This window comes from Glycine max, chromosome 6 (assembly GCF_000004515.6).
Source record: "Glycine max cultivar Williams 82 chromosome 6, Glycine_max_v4.0, whole genome shotgun sequence".
NCBI lineage: Eukaryota > Viridiplantae > Streptophyta > Magnoliopsida > Fabales > Fabaceae > Glycine > Glycine max.
The window spans coordinates 46823178-46837659 of record NC_038242.2 but is presented as its reverse complement, the minus strand read 5'-3'; the positions used below and the strand labels follow the sequence as shown (position 1 = coordinate 46837659).

At 31.3% G+C, this 14482-nt stretch overlaps 1 protein-coding gene across 1 annotated transcript; it reads left to right on the top strand.

Annotated features, from left to right (window-relative positions):
• Nucleotides 1-10753: 10753 nt before the first annotated feature.
• On the top strand, nucleotides 10754-11434 carry LOC121175021 (secreted RxLR effector protein 161-like). Its single transcript, XM_041016182.1, has one exon. The coding sequence runs from the start codon at nucleotides 10754-10756 to the stop codon at nucleotides 11432-11434; it is 681 nt and encodes a 226-aa protein (XP_040872116.1).
• Nucleotides 11435-14482: the final 3048 nt, after the last annotated feature.

Below are 14482 nucleotides of genomic sequence, written 5' to 3'. Positions count from 1 at the left end.
TATTGATCAATACAACAAAAAGGATGATAAAAGATTATTTACCTTCAAAGCAACTTTTTTTAGCTTGTTCATTGCCCTAAATTGTTTCATTCTAGATAAAACAACAACATCTAGATCAAGGTTTATCGGATGCTCCATCTTCTCTCATCCAAGGAAGTTGTGGCTCAAATAGGCAAATTGTCAAGAAAGTTGTGGCTCAAATGCTCCATATTAGAGAAAAATGAAAAGAGAAGAGAACAAGAGAAAGCACACTGGTATACGTGTGCATGTATATGCATAAGAAATATATTATCATTATCATGCTACTTGAGAAAGCCAACTAACCAAAGAGAAGCATAACCAAAGTCAGCAAATGGAGACAAACGAACAACTAATTGTTGCAAGTATAGTCAATAACATTATAGAAGCAATGCATGTATTTGAAAATGAATGATATCATTTAACACTTCTAGTGGAATATGAATTTCTTTTTTTCTCACTTCTTATCATCATTCTTAAAAATAAATTAATATCTTCAATATTATAATACTCACTAGAACTTAAAATCTTCTTGAGATTAATATCAATCAAGTGAAGAACAGGAAGGCAGGAATCAAGTACAATTCTCCAAGCATCGCCACTCTGCTTGACAGCCTCCTCCTCAAGAATGATGTCAAGTGCCAATTCACCATTAGATGATTTATAAGGGTTTTGGACCCATGTGTTTGTATCTGGACTAACCCAGATTATACTTGCAGAGCTAATGCATGCGCGGGTCTCCTATTTATTTATGAGGGTAAATCAGAAGCATTACTAACAAGAAAATATGTGATAAGCAAAAATGATAAGTAATAGCCAATCAAAAACATTTCAGGAGTCAAGATTTCATAACATAGTGCAGCATGACCATGTCTTGACATCTCAATTATATAAATTTAAAAATAGAAATGCCTACAGTATTGGAGTAGAAATTTCTCCCTAATGTGCTGTTTGGATAAACTTTCCCATAACCTGGGGTGTTGCACACCATAACCTGTTCACCATCTTGCACTGCCCAAGATAAAGATAATTAATGAGCATGAGACGACAAAGTAAAGAATAAGTCGGTGGAGTAGGAGAAGCTCATAGCTGCATGTGCCTGTTAGCTTTTGCCATGTATCAATGCAACAACTCGTTAAGAGTTCCTACATACAACACATTATATAGGACCCATTTACTTCTTCATCACTAATTTACTACTATGGCTCTTCCATATAATTATTTAATTTATCAATAAAAAGTATTTAGATGATATTAGAAAAATACTCAAATTATTTATTTTGTCATAAATTTTAATTTTATTTTAAAATTATCTATTAGATTAATGATTTAAGAATGATTATTTTAAAAATAATAGTTGAAGCAATTTACTCTAAAAAAAACTATAAATTCTATTTCATGTACATTTTTATGGTTTATAAATTTTTTAGCCAGTTTACATTGTACAAAAATGGTATTTGAGATTAACAATGAAGACTAAACTAAATTTATGCTATAATAGTATAATTTATAATTTTCTTGTAAGAACTAAAACATAAAATGAGACAGGAACTCATTAAAATTGGGTGTGAATGAGAATGAACATAAGTAGCAGAAAGCCTGAGATTGCTTTAAATTCGACATGCATTTGCAGGCCCACACCGACGGCATTTTATCTAGGAACCGGAAAATGCAAGTATGCGACATCTGACAAATATGATAAATAAAATAAAAATCTAACAAATATTATTATTAATAAATATTTTAAAAACTACTGAAATTTCATTTTTATGTTTTTAATCAAGTAATAGTTTTTTGAAAAAAAAAATTTCATCAATGGGAAAAAACTTGACATACATATAACCTATACAGCACCTTAGAAAATTATTTCTCATAAATTAAAAAACTTGACAATCTGCATATGAAAGAGAAAAAGATGGATTAAGCATAGTTCCAAGAAGAAAAATGAAAGAGAAAAAGATGGAAAAGTTATCACGTTCAATATATATTAGCTCTATTTAATATATATATATATATATATATATATATATATATATATATATATATATATATATATATATATATATATATATATATATATATATATATATATATATATAACTCCATTAATTGATAACTAAGTTGAATGAAATTAATGAATGGAAGAAGTGATAACTTATGAAACAAATAAAACATATCTTCATTTGTCTTGGCATAGTATGTTGCCACTGAAAAAATAATGGAGAAAGTTTGAGTGAATGACATTTTACAAAAAAATTTAGATATTGAAGTAATTAATGCATGCATTTCAGGGATCTAGTGAAGGTTTGTTGCAGTGAAAATTGATGTGTAAGTGACTTACTCGTCGAACTAGTTCGAGACAAAGGTGGCGCTTGATGTCTCGCCTCGTGTAGCCAGCCACTTATATTGGTTATATTTGCGGACAGATTGTCTTAGTTCTAGAGGAAGCTGCCTGTGATGCATCCATTGTTCTGTATCAGTTCTTCTAACCCTCCACTCTTCTAAGCGAATAGTTGTTGATTGCAGGTATGTCTGCCAAAATTTGAGTTATATTAATCCATATATACAAGAACAGAGTCAGTTTATAGGCTGGTCAAGTCTTTTCTAACAATTCAATGCTATGCAACTAACTAAACATCTAACAGCAAATTTTGAGGTTGATTTTGGGCTCAATACCTCTCAGATGTAATTTTTGAAGAGGATATGTAGAATTAAGCAAACACACATTTAGCAAATTTAATGTTTCATTAAAGTAATCATTGTTAAAAGTGTATGTTACACAACTTGCACCATTTTTAGTTCTATACAAGCCCCCCAACAACCCCCCCCCCCCCCCTTTCCTCTAAGATAATAGATAGATAAAAACAGGTATAGAAATACAACTGCAGACTTAAGTAAATAAATGTACTTAAATAAAATGAGAATATTTTCTATTTTGAAAATATTTATTTATGTAATTTATTGACAGTATTTTTATCTATATTACAATAAATAACATGAATTTTTTAATAGAGATGAAAAATGTTTTCACTAAATCAGAAACATTATTTTAGAGGATAAATATAATATATAAAATAAAAAAAAACTTATATAAATATACATATTCTAATTTATGTGAAAATAGAATTTAATCTTATATGTTATATTTTAAAAGATAATATATAAGATTATAAAAATATAATAAATAAAAAATAGAATTTGAATTATTTTTGCATAAAATTTATATTAATATTATATTTTACATCAAATACTCAAATGAGCACTTAGATGTCGTCATAAAAGAGTGTGTTTCTCATTCTAAATATCATGGTTCTTGTCCTTCCTCAAGCATTTTAAAAGTTTTTATTTTTTTAAGAAAATGTTAGTCAACTTTTTATTATAATCAACGTTTAAAATTTAATCATCAGCGATTAAAATTAGGAGTGGGTAAGCGGGTCATTTCGCCCCGCTTAAGCCCACATTGGTAGCAGATGGACCAGTCTGTCCCGCACTCTTACACGAACTTAATACATTGGTCCGCACCCGCCTCGCGGGCCTAGTTTCTAAAGAAAGACTTAAATTTGAAAATAAATATAGTTTTTTCTCTTAAAAAAAGTCAATTACACTCAATTATATATATATTTTAAAAATCTTAATAAATCTCTAACAAATACTCAATTATAAAAATTTTAACACAACCAAATAAATTTTCAACACAAATGAAAAAAAAAATTTGGATTAGGCTTTTAAGATTAATTTGATTTGGGTTGGCCTTGGTCAGTAGTTGTGGGTTTACGGGTCAACCCATGAATCCCATCATCCAAACCCACACAGCTTGTGGATTATGCTGGACGGACCCAAAATCTTGCATAGCTATGGATTTTATAAAAAAAAATGGTTTGTGGACTGTGCGAATAGTGAATTAAAAAAATAGGAGGACTAATTTGGTAAAATTATAAGTAAAATAGGGGGACATATTTTGTAAATAAACCTTAAATTAAAGTAAATTTGGGTTTTTAGTGAATGCATATGTTACGCATTGCATCTTATTGGGCCTTGCTCAATACACATGTTGTACTAAAGTCAAATTGGGTCTTCATCAATGCATAAATTTTACTTATGTCATATTTAAACTTATTGAATAATTGGTTTTACACTTATACCTTATATTTTGAATTACTTAATTTTATAAATTTTGATTATCATATATTTTCATAATATAAAGGGTATTTATTATCATTTTTAAATATTTAATTTGTAAAAAACACAAATTAAAAGACTAATGATAAGCATGACTTATTTATCTTAATCAAATAATGTAAATATTATTTTCTTAATTGAAAAATATTATTAATATACTAATTTCAATATTTTTCTAGTATAAAATATATTTAAGTATATTATATATTTATTACAATTTATAATAAATAAAATTTTGTTACTTCACTTTTATAGAAAAAGGATATTTCAGTCTCTAATTCAGTCGCTAATCTCAAAAGAGAAATATGCATAGCGACCGAAAATATTTGGTCACTATAATCTCCATATAGCGACCGAACCCTCTTTGGTTGCTATCTTCAACTTCATATCGGTCGCTACTTCGATGGCTAAAGTACTTTTGTTTTACATATACAGCAACCGAAATAGCCATTGAAGTTTTCAGCGACCTTTCATTTTGGTCGCTAATTTAGTCGCTGACACAAGTTGGACATGATGATCAATTTCGGTCGCAAATTCAGTCGCAAATTGCAACATTAACTGTGTAGTCGCTACTTCGATCTCTAACAGAGACCAAAATTTCTCAGTCGCTAATTTTGGTTGCTAAATTGCATTTTTCTAGTAGTGTTTCATCCATGTGCCCATCCCTCCACAACTAATTGCTCCATCAAGCCAAGTTCTCTTCATCTCACTCTTTCTCACTTGATAGAATGTTATTTGTATTCGCCTTTCCTCTCAATCACCTTTTACCTATCCCTCTATGTTCCTTAAAATCTCATTTAGCAAGAGCCAATAACATCCCTCTTTCTTGCTCCTTCTTTTTGTTTCTTTGCACAATGGAGAAAGGTGATAGCTCTGCCTTCGCATTGAATCGATACTTAGTTTACTATATAACTATGTAGTGTGGTTGAAATGTGTTTCTATGTTTTGTTGTCTCTATCTTGGATTAAAGAAAATGGGGTAAATTAAGTTTTTGGTTCCCCAACTTTTCAACATTTATGGTTTTGGTCCTTTAAGGTTTGGGAGACTGATCTTCATCCCAATTTTTTTCCATCAAGTGATTTGGCCCTTCCATCTATTTAATTGTTAAGTAATGACATGGCATTATACACACACACACACATGTTTTCTGGAAGTTAAAAATTGTCATAAATTGTGTTTTTAAAATAATTAAATAATGTCTGACAGTTTTTAGCCACACCCAAAATGTTTCATTTACGTCTAACTTGAACGTCCATCACCAATTCACCATGACTCCTTTCTCTCGTATCTGATTACTTAAGCAAAAAAAAATTCCAAACTAGCAAATCAAACAAAAACACATTTTTTAGCAAAATTATTCATTAAACCCAAATTTGATGAAAGTATTGAAATCCCCAAATCATGAACAAATGTGAGTTCTAGATTCTGTGTTGTACCTAGATTTGGTGGTTTGAATCGAAACCCATATCTGGTGTTGTATCGAAATAAAGTCGATTATGTCGTCATGATCCTCTGCCTCTCTACCTCGGTGTTGCCTTGCAACCAATGATCGGCAAACCTCAAGGGCATGTTAACCGTTTGACAATTGTACCAAATGTCCAAGTAGTCAAGACTCGGAAGTCCAAGTGTCGATTTCCACAAGGACTTTGTTTTGTACTTGTGTTGGATAATTTCCAATTTATAAGAGGAAAATATAAGGTGAGGTGTAAAAGATGAATTTAAAAGAACGAGATATAAAATAATAACTATTAATAGAAAACAAAAGAAATAGTAGAAAATTCAATGAGATGGAAATTTTAGGACCTAACATGTCTTATTTGCCTGAGATGTATTATTTGAGAATTTTCTCTATCAATTAAGTGAATTTTTCCTACCCACATCTATAGAATACTTGCCCCTGATGTCTCACGATGACAAACATATCTTACCTATCTATCTCCCAAATGTCTTTGCAAAGATTCAATAAATGAGATGCATGAAGTTCTAATTCTAGATGCTTGCTTTAATGCATGGGCATAACACAATCATTCTATGTCTAGCAATGATTTTATTAAGATATCCCTTCCTTTTTTGTTCTATTAAAAATTACCTTCTGTCGAGCGACTAATTTCTAAAACTGATGCATGTAAAACCTATTTGAAAAAAATATTAAATAACATGATAATATGACTCATGTGAATTAAGGGCCTAAACTTGATTTAATAAAATAAAGAGACCTATTGGCAAATATGAGAAGTTAATAAACTTCTGATAACTAACTTGATGGAAGTTTGTTAATAAAAGGCAAAGGGTTCTATCTCTGCCATAAGAGTTTTTTCCTCTAATTACCCATCAAGAACGTGAGAGGAAAATAAAAGAAAGGAAAGAGATAGATTGAGACAAAGAAGATTGAAGAACTTATGCCTTTCATGGATCAAGGTAAGTTCTACTTACTTTCAAACTGTATGAGGGAATCATAAATTTTAAGATCCTTACAATATGTAATTGATTCATTGAATATAAATGTATAGAATCTATAACTAACATGTGGTACCAGAGCATTAGGTTATTGAATTTATGATTCTCCATGAACGATATTTCTTCCACACATTGTATGAATCTGATTCCAATTGGAAAATTATTCAAACCATTTTTATTTTCCGTTGTGCATATTATAATTGTTTTCAAGTTTGGAATGCCCTAAATCCAATTTTGAATGTCTTAAATTGAAATTCAATATCTCTCTCTTACGTCAATTTCAATTCAAAAAAAATTGATCTTAAATTTGCTACAATTTGAAATGAAAATATGTTGAATGCCTTCATATTGTGAATAGTTACATACTTGTGAAGCAACTTGGTTGTAATTGTAGTAATTTGGATTAAATGTATGATAGGTTTGTAATCACCAAAGTGATCAAATCTTTATGTTTTGTTTAATTCCAAATTAGTGACAATTTTATTTCAATTACCCATAGAATGGATGCTAAATTATAGACTATTGGTTTATGGGTTAATTGAAATTCATTATTATAAGACATTTATGGATCACCCAAAGGTTGATTAGTTGTTCTTATAATTTATGGATATGACTGTTGGTAGTATGTATGCATTATTAGTTTTATTTATATATCCAAAGATAATAAGTATTTCTAATTAATGCATATGCCTTACTAAATAATGTTAAAATTATTAGCATCGGTATGTATTAATATATCACCCAAAGGAGAACATTAGTATACAAAATGTTTGTTTGTTGTTTGAATCTGTATTGTATGTTTAATTTATGACTCAAAGTATTCATGGTAAACATGTGTTAATTGTTGTATCCCTTCTTGTATCTTTTCATTCTCTTGGTATGTTTGTTCTCATTTTTAATGGGTTAAAATTCTCTGATTGGAACGAACAAGTCCAATTTCACTTAGGTGTGTTGGATCTTGATTTGGCTCTTCAAGTTGAAAAACCTGCTACTAATACTGATGCTAGTAGCAATGAAGAGAAAACTCATTATAAGGCCTGGGAAAAGTCAAACATAATTTGTTTGATGCTTATGCACATGAGCATAGCCAATAACATTAAGTCTGCTCTTTCCAAAACTGAAAGTGCAAAAGAATATATGAAATCTGTGGAAGAGTGCTCCCAAACTGCTGATAAGTCTCTTGCTGGGACATTAATGAGTACATTAACCACCATGAAGTTTGATGGTTCTCGTACTATGCATGAACATGTCATTGAGATGACAAATATTGCAGCAAAACTTAAGTCTCTTGGAATGGTGGTGGATGAAAATTTCCTTGTGTAGTTCATTTTGAACTCATTATCATCTGAGTATGGTCCCTTGCAAATGAACTATAATACCATGAAAGACAAATGGAATGTGCATGAATTGCATAGTATGTTAGTTTAGGAGGAAACTAGACTTAAGAATCAAGGAAATCACTCTGTTCATTATGTGAATAATCAGAGAGTTGGAATGAAAGTCAATAAGAAACATGAAAAAGATAAAGGACCATTGAAGATTGTCAAGTCCTCTATTAAGATCCAGAAGAAAAATGACAAATGTCATTTCTGTGGCAAATCTAGACATTTCCAGATGAATTGCCCAAAACGTAAGGCTTGGTTCAAAAAGAAAGGTGAGCATAATGCTTATGTATGTTTTGAATCAAATTTAACTGAAGTTCCCTATAATACTTGGTGGATTGATTCTAGATGTATAACTCATGTTTCTAATATGATGCAGGGATTCCTTACAACCCGAACCATAAACCCAAATGAGAAGTTTGTCTTCATGGGGAATAGAGTGAAACTTCTAGTGGATGCTGTTGAGACTTATCGTTTAATCCTTGACACTGGATTTCATTTAGACTTATTTGATACTTTTTATGTACCTATATTTCTAGGAATTTAGTTTCTTTGTCTAAACTTGATGTTGTTGGATACTCTTTTAAGTTTGGGAATGGTTGTTTCAATTTGTATAAGCGTACTTGTATGATTGGATCTGGTACACTTTATGATGGTTTATATAAATTAAATCTTGATAATTTATATGTTGAAACTCTTATGACCTTGCATCATAATGTTAACACTAAACATAGTTTAGTGAATGAATGTTCTGCTTACTTGTGGCATAAACATTTGGGACACATTTCCAAAGAAAGGATGCAAAGATTAGTAAAGATTGAAATCCTTCCAAATTTGGATTTTATTGATCTGAATGTATGTGTGGATTGTATTAAAGGCAAACAAACAAAACACACAAAGAAATGAGCCACAAGAAGCACTTAACTTTTTGAAATTATACGCACTGATATATGTGGACCTTTTGATGTAAATTCTTTCAATAAAGAAAAGTACTTTATCACTTTTATTGATAAATTTTCACGTTATGGGTATGTCTATTTATTGCATGAGAAATCTCAAGCAGTGGATGCCTTAGAAATTTTTATAAATGAGGTGGAAAGACAATTAGACAGAAAGGTGAAAATTGTCATATCAGATAGAGGTGGTGAGTATTATGGAAGATATAGTAAAAGTGGATAACATCCTAGTCCATTTGCTAAGTTCCTTGAAAGGTGTGGTATTTGTGCTTAATACACAATGTCAGGTACACCACAACAAAATGGTGTGTTAGAAAGGCATAATCGAACCTTCATGGATATGGTTTAGAGCATGTTAAGTAATTCATCTTTACATGTATCATTGTGGATGTATGCTTTAAAAACTGCCATGTATTTGTTGAACATGGTTCCTAGTAAGGCAGTTCAAAAGACACCTTTTGAACTCTGGACAGGTAGGAAACCCAGTTTGACACACCTACATTTTGGGGTTGTCAAGCAGAAATTAGAATATATAATCCACAAGAAAAGAAATTGGATGCAAGAACAATCAGTGAATATTTCATTGGTTATCCAATAAAATTAAAAGGGTATATATTTTATTGTCTTACCTATAGTACAAGAATTGTTGAAACTAGAAATGTCAGGTTCATTGAGAATGGTGAAACCAGTGGGAGTGAAGCTTCACAAAATGTGGAGATTAAGGAAGTTAGAGTACAAGTTCCTTTAACTAGTGCTTCTACTTCAAGAATTGTTATTCCTTATACTGTTCAACCACACAACAATCAAGAAGAACAACAAATAAATGATCCTGAGGTTAACAATGAACCTATAGTAAAACAATCACAAGAAATAGTATTAAGAAGATCTCAAAGAGAAAGGAGATCTGCTATTTCGAATGACTATGTGATTTATCTACAAGAGTCGGAAAATGACTTAAGCATTGATAATGATCCAGTTTCATTTTCAGAAGCCAATAATGGTGATGATTATGGAAAATGGTTAGATGCTATGAAAGATGAGCTTAAATCAATGGCACAAAATGGAGTATAGGATCTTGTGGAATTGCTTGAAGGATGCAAGAGAGTTGGGTGTAAATTGGTCTTTAAGACTAAGCGTGACTCTCATGGCAATATTAAACAACGCAAGGCTCGACTTATTGCTAAAGGTTTTACTCAAAAAAATGGCATTGATTATAAGGAAACATTTTCTCTAATTTCTAAGAAAGATTCTCTCAAGATTATCATGGCACTAGTAGCTCATTATGATCTTGAGTTGCATCAAATGGATGTTAAAACTGCCTTTTTGAACGGGAATTTAGAGGAAGATATTTATATGGACCAACCAGTGGGGTTCATTGAAGAAGGAAAGGAACACATGGTGTGTAAACTTAAGAAATCAATATATGGACTTAAACAGGCTTCCCGACAATGGTATCTTAAGTTCAATGATACTATTATGTCCTTTGGATTTAAGGAAAACACTGTTGATCGGTGTATATATCTGAAGGTCCGTTAGATTAAATTTATATTTCTTATTTTGTATGTTGATGACATCTTGCTTGCAACTAATGATCTTGGTCTATTAAGTGAAACTAAGAAGTTTCTCTCAAACAACTTTGAAATGAAGGATATGGGTGAGGCACGCTATGTGATAGGATTAGAAATATTTCGTGATAGATCACAAGGACTGTTAGGCTTATCTCATAAATCATATATTAATAAAGTTTTAGAGAGATTCAGAATGGATAAATGTTCAGCATCTCCTGTTCCAATACAGAAAGGAGACAAATTTAGTCTCATGCAATGTCCAAAGAATGATATAGAACGGAAACAAATGGAAAATATCCCTTATGCATCTATTGTTGGGAGTCTGATGTATGCTCAAACATGCACAAGGCCAGATATTAGCTTTGCAGTTGGTATGCTTGGTAGATACCAAAGTAATCCAGTATTGGATCATTGGAAAGCTGCAAAGAAAGTCTTAAGATACTTGCAAGGGACAAAGGATCACATGCTTACTTATAGCAGATCTGGTCATCTTGAGGTGATTGGATATACAGATTCAGATTGTGCTGGTTGTATAGATACAAGAAAGTCTACATTTGGTTATATGTATCTTTTAGCCGGAGGAGCGATTTCATGGAAAAGTGCAAAGCAGTCAGTCATTGTTGCATCCACCATGGAGGCTAAATTTGTGTCATGCTTTGAGACCACAGTTCAGGCTAATTGGTTGCAAGATTTTATTTCAGGACTTGGAGTAGTTGACAGTATTACCAAGCCGCTGAAAATTTATTGTGATAATACCGCAGTTGTCTTCTTTTCTAAAAACGACAAGTATTCTAAAGGTGCTAAGCATATGGAATTGAAATACTTTGTCGTTAAAGAAAAAGTTCAGAAACAGAGTGTCAATAGAACATATTAGCACTAATCTAATTATTGTTGACCCTTTAACAAAAGGGTTACCACCCAAAGTATTTGCTGACCATGTAGTGAATATGGGCATTATGTTTGCTAGTGAATGTTGAATGTTATTATTATTAATGATGTCTATTTGACACTTTGAGCTCATGATTGTGTAAGTTTCTGAAATTTGTATTTTCTACTTTATGTGTATATGCATGCAAATTATGATGTGGAAAACATATTATGTTTTTGTTAATGAAAGAGTGACTTTTGTTTGAACCCATTATGAACTTCTCATTTTTCAGTCATATTAAAGAGAATGATAATATAGTAGTACATGGAAGGGAATATGTTGATTAAATGACATGTAACCGCCATGACTCTTATTTTTTTTATCTTTAATTATGATTAATGATGGAGCCAATTTATCTAAACTCTTTTAATGTGCATTGTGATTTATGTAATTATTAAATCATGAAGTGTTATGCCATCACAAGAGTCAAGTGGGAGAATGTTAGAAAAAAAATATATTAAATAACATGATAATATGACACATGTGAATTAAAGGCCTAAACTTGATTTAATAAAATAAAGAGACCTATGGGTAAATATGAGAAGTTAATAAACTTATGGGAAGTTAATAAACTTCTGATAACTAACTTGATGGAAGTTTGTTAATAAAAGGCAAATGGTTCTATCTCTGTCATAAGAGTTTTTCCCTCTAATTATCCATCAAGAACGTGAGAGGAAAATAAAAGAAAGGAAAGAGATAGATTGGGACAAAGAAGATTGAAAAACTTATGTCTTTCATTGATCAAGGTAAGTTCTACTTACTTTCAAACTGTATGAGGGAATCATAGATTTTAATATCCTTACAATATGTAATAGATTCATTGAATATAAATCTATGGAATCTATAACTAACAAAACCTTCCTTGTGTTTTTATTAAGGATTATCCTCTGTCGAGCACCTAACCCCCAAAGATGATGCAAGGATGAATGATACATGAAATTAAAAGCAAAAAAGGATAATAGGAAAGAAAACACTTGTTTGCATTGATAGATATGAAGTATACAATACATCTTTTGGTTTTTTTAGGTCTGTCAGGCCCTAACTAAGGGTTTAGTCTCTCATAGCCATAAAGGGCCTTACACTTGAAGAGGGGTTTAGAAACTGATGGAAGAGAATGGATGGAAAAAGGGAACAGAAAATAATGAGAGAGAAAAGAATTCCTTAAGGGAGAGTTCTCAGGCTTTAAGTGTGTATTAGAGTGTTCTGAGACTCGATGTGTATTCTCCTTGGCTTGACCTTTTTTATAGTTGTTGGAGTGAACTTGAGTTTGCATACTCACGCTTAGCGCGTGCTGGTGCCTGTATTCGTGCTTAGCACCCGATACTCGCTTAGCGCGGGTGTCTGTTTTCGCGCTTAGCGCACCTCTTCCTTGCTTAGCGCTAGTGCTTGTTTTCACACTGAGCGCGTCTTGGGTTGAGTTTTTTTTTTTTCAAATATTTGCTATTTTTGCATCTTTTTTGGCTTTTAATCCCTCTTTTTCATATTTGCAAGCCAAGAATAGGAGAAATATCAATTCTTAACAATTAACCATGAATAACTGCTAAATAATCATTTTTAAGGATATTTTCATTATCAAAATAGCTTATATTTAGCAGTTATTAAGGCACAATCACCATCGTCGATGAGAGGACCGACAAGAGGTACCATATCGAAGTCACCCCAGAAGGCTCCGTTAGAGCCTTTGACTTCAAGAAGGTATTGTTGATGTTGATTCCTCTTCCTTTTCCGATTTGGTTAAATGGGTCTTCGTCAAATATAGAAAGACATCATCTTGTCGGTATTTGTCAAATATAGGAACAATTCAATTATAAATGCAAGAGTTGACAATAGAATCAAATCACAGCCTACAGAGAGTGATTGTTCCATGGTGGGTTGTGACATGGTTGCACATGTCTTTGATATTGATAAGTGTCCAAAGTTGCTATGATGAGGGAAAACATACAGCTGGAGTCGAGGTCATTTTCAATTCATTCAACCTAAAATACCCACCTCTTAATTGTTCGTAAATTTAATTATTTAATTATTGTCTAGGTGTTTGATTTTCTTTGCTAATTCATTTCATTATAGGAAAAAAAAAAGACAATTAGTACTATATGAATTGAATCTTCCCACACGATTCAAATTGAAACTTTTGAGATGTTGAGAAAGGGGCCATGGTGAATTAGTGATGGAAATATAAGTTAAACATAGATGAAACACTTTGTGGAAATTATAAGCCGCCAAAAATTATTTAATCCTTTTAAAAACATAATTTATGGTGGTTAAAAGTTGCCATAAAACAAAAAAAATAAAACAAAAATAAAAAAGATATGTCACGTCATTCATTAATGACTAAAATGGATAGAAAAACTAAATCACTAGATGGAAAAAGAGTTTCGGGACAAAGACTAGTCTCCCAAATCTTAAAGGACCAAAATCATAAATCTTGAAAAGTTGGGGCACCAAAAACATAATTTACCCAAGAAAAGGTATATGGTATATTTGTCTTGCCTTCGTTTAGTTTTTATTTAATTTTTCTCTGTGTTTTAATGATAATAAGTTAAATTCTTATTTAATTTTTTTTGTCATGTATATATATTTTAGTGCACAATCATGTTTATTATATTTAACATCAATAGCATTCTCTTCCATTCACAAGAAAAAAGGTAACATCAGCTTTGAATCATTTGTTTTTTCGTGTATTAAGTGAATCCCATCATTTTTTTAACTTTTAGTTGATGAAAATAAGGACATATTATTAATTAATTGTATAAGGAAGGATGTTATGCCATTAATTTGTTAAGGCTCTCAAAATTAAGGAGTGAGAGGTGGAAATGTTTCAATATGAGGTTGTAGCTAGCTAGCATATACAAATAAGAATAATCTCTCATCTAAAGGGCATTTAGAAGAGTTTGTGAGTTTATAGAAGTGGATTGACTTTCTTATAAGATGTTTCTCATAATATAAATCAATTTTTCTAATATGTGCAAGTTAGCACGGGTTAAAGGTCATTAA

What these genes read in the sequence shown, in the direction of transcription:
- LOC121175021 (XM_041016182.1), top strand. Translation starts at nt 10,754, where the DNA reads ATGGATAAATGTTCAGCATCTCCTGTTCCAATACAGAAAGGAGACAAA.